This window comes from Petaurus breviceps, unplaced genomic scaffold, assembly GCF_028583685.1.
Source record: "Petaurus breviceps papuanus isolate PSGF00001 unplaced genomic scaffold, PetGlider_PUasm1.0 183, whole genome shotgun sequence".
Lineage (NCBI taxonomy): Eukaryota > Metazoa > Chordata > Mammalia > Diprotodontia > Petauridae > Petaurus > Petaurus breviceps.
The window spans coordinates 14210464-14221085 of NW_027185791.1; the positions used below are offsets into that span (position 1 = coordinate 14210464).

A 10622-nucleotide genomic window follows, 5' to 3' on the forward strand; every position below is an offset into this window, starting at 1 on the left:
GAGACAGAGACAGAGACAGAGAGAGAGACAGAGACAGAGACAGAGAGAGACAGAGACAGAGACAGAGACAGAGAGAGAGAGAGAGAGGGAGAGAGAAAGGGAGAGAGGGGGGGGAGAGAGAGGGAGAGAGGGAGAGGGAGAGAGAGACAGAGAGAGACAGAGAGAGGTAGTTAAGCTGAAAGACCTCAGAGATCCCTCCTGGCTCTAAATCTATGGTTCTGAAGCGGGTTTCAAGGTCCCATAGTGATGGTGACAGTCGTGGGACTAGCACCAGGTCTTCTGACTCCCAGGCCCAAAGTGTGTTCCCTTCACCAGCCTTAAAGCGTTCTACACTGAGGTGAAGTTCCCTGGTTTCTGGAGTCCTCCAGGGCGGGGGATCCACAGACTCCCCAGCCAGTCGTATGCACCATGGTGGGACCAGGGCAGGCTGGAGGAAGACAGATGATGCCCTTACCTGCTGCATGATGTCCCGCTTCTGGTTCATGGTGGCCAGGTAGCGAAGGATCAGCTTTGTGGCCTCAGTCTTTCCTGAACCGCTTTCCCCACTAAATCAAAGACAGAGAAAAGAAGCCCAAATGGAGAGGGGAATCAGAGGGTCGGGGATAGAAGCTGGATTATTCCTAACGAAGAGGGAGAACAAAAGTGATTGCATCTTGGAGCCACCTTAACAATCTAGATCCTGTAGGACAAGCTTGTTCTTATGAAATTATGGTACATGTGATAGAGCACTGGACTTGGAGTTAGGAGGACCTGAGTTCAAATCTGGCCTCAGATACTTATCACGTGGGCCTGGGCAAGTAACTTCACCTCTGCTTGCCTCAGTTTCCTCATCTGTAATATGGGGATAAAAATAGCCCCTACCTTCCTAGGTTGATATGAGGATCGGATGAAATAAAAATTGTAATGCATTTAGCATAATACCTGGTGCATTGTACGTTCAATTTAAATGTTAGTTGCTATTATTCTTCCTCACCTGTAACAAGGATAATTATAGTGCTTACCACTCAGGGTTGTTGTGAGGATGGAATGAGATAATAATTGTAAAGTGCCTGGCACATAGTAGGTGCCATATAAATCTTAGCTATTGCTATTATTAGCTATTAAAGATATTGCAGCTTGAGAATGCAAACTTCTTGGGGCAATTTGGTGGCCCAGTGAATAGAGCACTGTCCCTGGGGTCAGGAGGACCTGAGTTCAAATCCGGCCTCAGACACTTAACACTTACTAGCCATGTGACCTTAGGCAAGTCACTTAACCCCAATTGCCCTGCCTTCCCCCCTTCAGAAAAAAAAATAGAGAGAATGTAAACTTCAAAATGCCATCATGCCCTTGACATTTTCCACTGTTGTTTAATCTATCTCCCCCTTTAAATCTATAAAAATGTAAAGCTGTGCCAATGCAGAATTAGAGCAGTGCTCAAAACAACATGACTTGTTTTTTTCCTTGTTCAAACAAGGAAAATCTGTTGTCTTATGTGACTTTTACTGACTCTGATGGGTTTTTTAGGTACTATATTTCTTTCCCAGGATTCCTAGTTTTGGAAACATGTAACCCCTAACATAGGCATAATCTGCGGAACAAGAGGGTGAGGATCAGAGGAAAGGAGGTCTCTTTCGACAAATAGAGACACTGCATTGCACTGCACTGTGACATGTCCAAGGTCACTTAGGGGACTAAAACTCAGAAACCTCTATTTGACTTTCTGTATAATCTGGATGCTCAGAAATAGAGACTGGGCTTGGAGAGCACCCCAGCACGCCCCCTTCTCCACCTTCCTGGAGTTCTTTTCTTCCTCTCACCTGATGATGATGCACTGGTTGTGTTCAGCATCCAGCATTTTGGTGTAAGCAAGGTTGGCGGTCGCAAAGAGGTGCCTGCAAAGCACAAACCATTTTCACTTTATCCCTCCTGGAAGCATGGATTCTGACAAATTCCCAGGGTAAGGATGGTGCGTGTTGGGGCTGGGGCTGGGAGTAGGGAAGGCAAGGGGGCAGAAACGTGGGACAAAAGGACAAAGGAAAAGGAAGACTCCAAGGTCCTCTGCTTCCATGAACTGAAACCATCTCACAAATAAGGATCTTCTTTACCTAAAGAGCTTCCTGGAAAGAAATATTACCATCTTTCAATTAGGGTCAAATCTAACCATCTCAGGAATATGGAGGTCTCTCCTCTACCTAAGGGGCTTCCTGGGAGCAGTGTAACCTTTCAATGAGGGTCATGAGTGCATGACTTGGAGAAGGGGAAGGGTGTCCTCTTCTTAGCCACTTAAAGAAGGCTGCAAGGGATCAGAACATAGGATCTACATGCTCAGGCCACAGCTCTTCCCTCCTTCCCCAAACTGACTGATTGCCATTTGGGCTAGGGTGTCCCAAAGGACAGTTTAGAAGCCTTTTCTAATGTTTAACCAATTTTCCTGGCTCTAATTTCAGTCCATTTCCTCTCGTTTCTAGGACTACCAATGTGACTTGGTCAGCCAGAGTTGACAGCAATGATCAGATTGACTACAGTATGTCCTCTGTACCTAAGGGTTGAAATGTGTAGGTCTGCCATCGAGTACTGCAATAGCATAAAGAGGCATTTGAGGAAAGAGGTTTTTGGACTTGAGCTGGGACCTGAAGAATAAAGAGAATCTTTTTTTCGTAAAACAAAAAAGCAAAGATGGGGGAAATCTCAGATCAAAAAGCATGAATTATTACAATATCCTGAAGAGAAAGGGGAGTCTGTAGAGGCTAATAAGGGATAGTAAGACTCCTGAATTGCTTTTTAAAAATGGAGATGAAGGGTAGAAACTCAGACTTGTGGAACTCGAGTATGAGCCCTGTCCTTAAGGAGATAGCAGCTGAGCCAGTGACTCTGCTCCTACCAGGATCCATACAGATGCCCATGCTGTTGTGGCCACTTTAAGAATCATAGGGGTGGGGCCAGTGGTTTTAGGGGCTTTAAACTCAATTGCCCTTGCAATTTCTTTATTCCAGAGTTCTGCTTCTAAGGACCCCCTTTCTGGCCACCTGACTTAGGTCTCCATCACCATACTTGACCCCATGCCCCTTCGTGCCTTCCTTTCCTTCTCCTAGGTTCTGTGCTGCCATTACCCCTCCCTTTCAGGACCTGGCTTCCTGTACAGACTCAGCATTAGACTTTGCAACACCTATGTCCTAGCACATTTTCCTTTCTCTACTCTCTTCCCCCTCCTCCCCAGACACACTCCTGACACATCCCAGACTCCCTTCAGGAAAGAGTTTGCGTCAGAGGATCTGAGATCAAATCTTACCTCTTATGCTCACCCTAAGGCCAATCCCTTTCCTTATCTGTGAAAAGAGAAGGCTGGACCAACTGGCCTGCGAGGCCACTTCCAGCTACAGTGACCCCAGAATCTTCTGAACAGCCTCACAAGTGGATTCCAGTTTGGTTGTTGTCTGACTGCAATCTGGCATTATCTATGGCAGCCCAAAGAAACATTGTCCAGAGTGTAAAAGCCTGGTGTGTTAACTTGGTGAGCATGTACACAATACCCTGACACAGCTGTCTCTATAGAGCCCCAGAAAGGACCTTTATTGTTATTTTTGTTGCCTGTCCTTCATGCTCCAAGAGGACCATGACATCAGGAAGGCCATGCCATGACTGGCAAGTGAATTGGATTTAAGTGAGGGAGGGCTGAACAGTCACCAGCCTCACTCTCTCCTCCAAGCCATCTGGGTCCAGGGGTGAGATAGAGATCAGCACGACTGGAGATGACCCTGGATGCAGTGGGGGACCTTGGTCTTTTTAAGCTAAGTTCTTTTCCAGGTCTCAGCTTCATAGAGGCAGCACCCATTCAGTGATTAAGATTAGGTAAGAAATGAAGCAAAGAATGGCCTCATTTACCTAGTCAAAAAAAATCTGTCTGGGAGGGGAAGACCCTCAGAGTTTCTGGCCAAAACAGAAACAATTGTTAGTTACATTCATTCAGAATCAATCAGGGCCCAAACAATGACCAAGTAGGGCTTGACCTGGGACCAGTTGTTGGCCAATCAATGAGAGCCATTGTTACTATTGTAACTAGTAACAATAGTTCATATTTTATATAATAGATAACCTTATGAGACAGTGCAAATTATTTTTCCTTTGTCATATAAGGAAACAGGCTGAGAGAGGTTTTTAAGTGACTTATCCATGAATAAATGAATAAAGCATTTATTAAGTGCTGAACACTATGACAGACAGTGGAGATACAAATAGAAAAGTGTAACATATGGTCACATAACTAGTGTCAGAGTCAGAATTAGCTGTCTTCTCAGCACCGCTGATGTTTTCCTGGCCTAATGAATCTGGATGTGGATTCTCTGAATGCAGGCTTTTCTGGGGAGTTGGCGAGCCCATCCCAACATGCTGCGAGTGCATGAATTCTGCTTCAGCGTTGGGGCGCACATATTGTCTGTCCTTTGAGCAGTGACCTTCTTTCTTCACACTCCACTTATGGATGTGTTGGGATAGTACCTCTAAGTCAAGTTAACCAACATAGGAGACCCAGGCTGGGGGCAGAGGTCAGTGATCCTAACTTGCCAACACATTAACCTGTTTCTTAGGCTCATACTTGCATTTCACAAGTCTGAGTTTCTACCCTTCATAACATTTAGAAAAAGCAATTTGGGATTTCCACTGTCCCTTATTAGCTCCCACAGATCCCCCTTTCTCTTCGGGATATTCTAATAATTCATGCTTTTTGATGTGGGATTCCATCATCTTTGCTTTTTTCTCTTTTTTAAAGGTTGGCTTTATTCTCGGTCCCAGCTCAAGTCCAAAAACCTCCTTCCTCCAATGCTCCAGTTAATACTGATGTTACTGATCTCCTTTCTTCATGCTATCGTAGTATTCAATGGCAGCCCTGCACAACTGAGCCCTAAAATCATGCTTCCCACAAGTTGTATGGCCCCAGGTAGACTGTGGGATCCCTGGGGGGGGGGGGGGGGGAGATGCAGGAGGTGTTCAGGCACTTTAGGCTGCTAACTCTAACCAGGAGTTCTTAACCTGGGATCCATGAACTTGGCTTTTAAAAAAAGATTATATTTAAACTTAAAATAATAATACAAGTTGTAAATAAAATAATTGTAAATATATTTAATCTATTTTAAAAATATTTATACCTTTATAACTGTATTTCAATAAAGTTGGTTTACTTTGTAAATAGGCAGTTAGGTGGCATCATGGATGACCACCAGGCCTGGAGTCAAAGAAGATCTGAATTCAAACCTAGCTCAGACTAGCTGTGTGACCCTGAGTGAATCACTTAACCTCTATCTGCCTCAGTTTCCTCAACCGTAAGATGGGGACAATAACAGCATTAACTATCAGGGCTGTTATGCGGATCAAAAGAGCTGATGTTTGTAACAAGCATTTAGTGCAGTTCCTGGCACATAGGAGACTATCTAAATGCTGATTCCCTTCCCCAGTCCTGTGTATTTTGTTCTATTCATTTAAAAACATGATTCAGAGAAGGGGTCCGTAGCCTTCACTGGACGACCAAAGGGATGTGCGGCACAAAAAGGGCAAATAGCTCCTGCCCTGAACCGTCTCTAAAGGCCAGTCAAGCAGGATTCTGGGTAGCTGGAAAAGGGAAACCCGAGTGGGAAGGGAAGGGCGGCCCGTCCCAGCCTCCCCCCACCAGCGAAAGGGCTGAGGACACTCACGGTGGATTCTCCCCCAGGGCTCGTCCTTTGTACTGCAACACCTGCTCGATCCCGTAGATGTTAAACATTCGGTAAGGGTTCACGGACACCAGGATGCTGCCAATGTAGGTCTGCAACAAAGAGAGGCTAGCCTAGGACAACTGTGTTACTGTGGAAAGTACCGGAATAGGTATCTGGAGACCTGGCTGGGTCCTACATCTGGTACTGTTGGGCCTGACATATTTTGTCGAATAATTGATTCATAGTGTTACCAGAAAGAGTACAGATTCTCCTGGGTTGGGCCCTGTGCTGCCTGAAGTGAGAGTCTGGGGAAAGGGGAAAATGGGGAAGAGAAAAAGGGGTCAGGGAGAAAAGGAGAAATGGGGAAGGAGAAAGAGAAAGAAGGGAAGAAGAGAAGATAAAGGGAGGAAGAAAGGGTAGGGCAATAAGTAGGGGCAAAGGGGAAGGAGGAAGGGAGGAAGAGAGGGAAAGTAGGAGGGAGGAAGGAAAGAGAAAGAAGGAAGAGAGGAATAAGGAGAAAGAGGGAAGGAGAAAGAAAGGAGAAGAAAAGGTAAGGAGAAAATGGGGGCAAGGAGGAAGAAGAGGTAGAAAAGTAGGAGGGGAGGGAGGGAGGAAGGAATAAGGAGAAAGGGGAAAGGAGGAAGAAGGAAGGAGAGAGGAAGAAAGGGTAAGGAAGGAAAGGGAGAAAGAAAGCAAAAAGGTAAGGAGGAAGTGGTGGCAAAGGGGCAGAAGGAAGGGGAGGAAGAGAGGGAAGAGAGGAAGAAGGGGAAAGTGGAAGAGGGGAAAATGGTAGAAGTAGTAAGGAGGAAGGGTGGAAGGAGGAAGGATTGGAAGGGAGGAGGAGGGAGAAAGGAAAGAGGAAAGGATAAGGAAGGAATGAGGAGGTTGGGAGGAAGGAAGGAAGATGAGACTGGGAAGGAAGAAAAAGGTGAGGAAGGAAGAAGAAGGAAGGGAAGAAAATGGGTAAGAAGGAAGTAGGGGCAAGGGCAAAAGACAAAGGGGAGGAAGGGAAGGCGAGCGGGAAAGGTAGGTGGAGAGAGGAAGGAAAGAGGAAGGAGGAAGGGGGAAAACAGGAGGAAGGAAAAAAGTAAGGGAGGGAGGAGAGAGAATGGAGGAAGGAAAAATCTAAAGAAATAAACGATGTGCAATCAGTGTCAGAAATTCAAACCATCCTTTCCTCCCACTCCAATCAGGAAAGGACAAACTCTTCTCCATCTCCCCAGGCTGTGCTTTCTGTTTCACCTTAGGGTTATCAAGGAATATCCCATCTTCCCGAAAACAACTTTGGCCATGGAGCCTGAGTGACAAGAAAGGGGGAACTTACGTAGATGAGGTTTCTTTCAAATCTGGTTTTCAGATTGGACAACACGGCAGACTCCTGCAAGTCCCTGAAAGGTCAGAGGAGAGAGATGGTCGGGATAGGGTGACATGAAGCATTGACTGGCTCATGGCTTCTGGACCCTAGAGTTCCCTCCCTCTGTCTGTTCTCCCAAAGTGAATAAACTACACCACCTTCCATCTGTCCGTAACACCCTGTGACTCTGCCTACCACTTCTCCATTTCCAGTTTTCCAACTGATCCGCACAGCCCTTTTAGAGAGGAAGAGATTGTTTGTTTTATAGATTAGAATATTGAAACTTACAGTGGTTAAGTGTCTATGATCATATAGAAGTTTAGTGTTAGGGCCAAGATTGGGCCTCTGCTCTCCTTATGTCCTTTCCATAATAAAGATGAATAGAGAATATAGAATACATGGGGAGGAAGGGAAGAGGAAGAAGGAGAAAAGGGGGAGGAATATATAATATGTGTATTATATATAATCTCATCAGTGAAATATATATTATATATCATCAGTAAAACACATTCTAATAATAACTAGCATTTATATAGCCCTTTAAATTTTGCAAATCTCTTTATACATTTTAGCTCATTTTATCCTCACAACAACCCTGTAAAATGGTGCCATTATTATTTTTATTTTACAGATGAGGAGACTGAGGCTAAGTCACTTGTTTGGGCAGCAAACAGCCAGTCTCTGAGGCAGGACTTGAACTCAAGTCCCCCTGACTCTGGGGCCAGTGTCCTATCTGCCACATCACCTAATTGCCGGTGACTCCACTGCCCCTTGAGTCTCCTTTGTGGCTCTCTTTCGTCCACATCAGAATTCAGAGGCAAGCCTGGTTTGGCAGCTGAGCTCCACAAGAAGAGCCTTAGGAGAGATGAGCCATGTTCAGACAAGACCATGGACAGTACCGGGGTCCAAAACTTGGGAGCAAAACGATTCCTGCTCCCCAGGGAGAAAGGAGATGGGGGAGAAAGAAGCCGCAGAGAGGACGGCCGAGCTCATTCACTTCCTGCAGAGTCTCAGGCTTACTCTGTGGCTCTTTGTCATGTCAGGACCTCACTCTATCCCTGCAACATGACCTTTCTCTGCTTCCTAACACCCTCTGATCCCCTGATTCTCCCCTGAATTTAGCTTTGTGCGTTACTGGCTGCTTCACGTTGTCCCGTCTCATCCCCCGGTCTAAGTGACCTCTCTTCCCTGTCTGTCCAAATCACACTCAAACTTCAATAATAATAATATGATCGTCATTGCTGTTGCTTGTCCTTGCTTTCCAAGGAGTTGGTGGCATCACGGGGTAACGTCTTGACTTGCACACGTTGCACAGAATCGTCAGCCTCACTTTCTCCTCCTGAGTCGCTGAAGTCCTGCGGCAAGACAAGAGTCAGGGTGACTGGCGATGGCATCTTTGACTTCCGTCCAACCTCTCAGCACTCCACAGCTCCTCCTTCATCCGCCTTCGTGGCCGTGGGAACCAATGTTCTCATCCACTCATTCCACCAGGGGAAGTCTCCACATGCTTGGGGTAGACATCCCCTAACTCACCGATGGGTTTGAGCCCCAAGTGCTAGCAAGTAACAGCTAACATTAATATGAAGGTCCATTGGTAAGGGACTCTCTCCTCATTGGTGGAGATGAAGGCCCTGCCCTGTGTGAAGAATAGGAAGAGTCGGTCTGAAGTGAGAGAGCTTCATTTCTCATCCAGTGAGATAGGTGCTATGATTATTCCCATTTTACAGATGAAAGTGAGGCAGAGAGAAATGCTTCCTGACCAGGGCCACAAAGCTATTAAGTGTCTGAGGAAGGATTTGAACTCAGGACTTCAGGACTCCAAGTCCAGCACTTTATCTGCTATGCCGTTTCAAGACCCAGCTCAGGTCTTCTACCCTCCATGAAGTCTCCCTGAAGACTTCAGCTTATTGAGCTCTTCTTACTCTGATACCATGGTTCCCATATGTATCACACAGTCTCACATCTGATTGCCAAGTATTTTGTGTGCAGGTTAGTTTTGTTTCCTCAACTAGACTATGTAAACTCTTCAAGTAGAAGGGCTGGGACATCTTCCTCTGTCTTCCCACAGACCCCCAGCATATGGTAGTCACTGAACATGTGATCTGTAATTGATTGGCAATCAATCTACAAGCATTACTTAAATGTCTCATATGTGTTCAACAGTGTGCTAAATAGTAGGGATGCAGAAGTCAAACTCTTCAAGGAGGGGTGGGTTTGGGAGGAAAGGTCATCAGTTCTGTTCTGGACGTGTTGAGTTTGAGATGCCTATGGGACATCCAGTCTGAAATGGCCAACAGGAATGCCTGACGTGATGCAGGACTGGGACTCAGGAGAGAGATTTGGGATGGATATCTAAATCTGGGGGGAGAGGAGGAGTTGACCTCCAAAGAGAAGGTAATTATATCCATGGGGAGCTAATGAGATCATCAAAAATGTAGAGAGAGGCGCAGCTAGGTGGCACAGTGAATAGAGCACTGGCTCTGTAATCAGGAGGACCCGAGTTCAAATACAGCCTCAAACACTTAATGCTTGCTAGCCATGTGACCTTGAGTAAGTCACTTAACCCCAATTGCCTAGCCTTCCCCCCTCAAAAAAAAAAAAAACAACAAAAAAGAATGCAGAGAGAAAAGAGAAGAGAGTCCAGGACAGTGCCTCGGGGGGCAGGGGGGTATAGCCACAGTTAAGGGGCATGACATAGATGAAGATTCAGCATTGGAAACTGAGAAGGTGGGGGCAGCCAGGTAGCACAGCAAGTAAGAGCACCAGCTCCAGTGTCGGGATGGCCTGGAGATCGAATCCCAGGCTCAGACACGAGTAAGAGCACCGGCTCCAGTGTCGGGATGGCCTGGAGATCGAATCCCGGGCTCAGACACGAGTAAGAGCACCAGCTCCAGTGTTGAGAAGACCTGGAGATCGAATCCCGGGCTCAGACACTTAGCACCCACCCAGAAACACCTGGCCATGTAACCTTGAGCAAGTTACTTAACCCCAATTGCTTAGGGGCGGCCAGGTAGCACAGCGAGTAAGAGCACCGGCTCCAGTGTTGAGAAGACCTGGAGATCGAATCCCGGCCTCAGACACTTAGCACCCACCCAGAAACACCTGGCCATGTAACCTTGAGCAAGTTACTTAATCCCAATTGCTTAGGGGCGGCCAGGTGGCTCAGCGAGTAAGAGCACCGGCTCCAGTGTCGGGATGACCTGGAGATCGAATCCCGGGCTCAGACACTTAGCACCCACCCAGAAACACCTGGCCGTGTGACCTTGAGCAAGTTACTTAACCCCAATTGCTTAGGGGCGGCCAGGTAGCACAGCGAGTAAGAGCACCGGCTCCAGTGTTGAGAAGACCTGGAGATCGAATCCCGGCCTCAGACACTTAGCACCCACCCAGAAACACCTGGCCATGTAACCTTGAGCAAGTTACTTAATCCCAATTGCTTAGGGGCGGCCAGGTGGCTCAGCGAGTAAGAGCACCGGCTCCAGTGTCGGGATGACCTGGAGATCGAATCCCGGGCTCAGACACTTAGCACCCACCCAGAAATAACTGGCTGTGTAACCTTGAGCGAGTTACTTAACCCCGATTGCTTTAAAAAAAAAAAAAAG

The 10622-nt window shown here is 46.7% G+C and overlaps 1 protein-coding gene across 1 annotated transcript in view; it reads right to left on the reverse strand.

The window, feature by feature from the left end:
- MYO15A (myosin XVA) overlaps positions 1–10622 on the reverse strand; it is a 144727-nt gene that overhangs the window by 124485 nt on the left and 9620 nt on the right. Inside the window, exons 4-7 of the mRNA XM_069087739.1 lie at positions 6991–7054; positions 5667–5776; positions 1800–1874; positions 449–545 (exon numbers count right to left, since the gene is read on the reverse strand). Of these exons, the coding sequence (XP_068943840.1) occupies positions 449–545; positions 1800–1874; positions 5667–5776; positions 6991–7054 (346 nt within the window). The remainder of the gene's footprint in view (positions 1–448; positions 546–1799; positions 1875–5666; positions 5777–6990; positions 7055–10622) is intronic.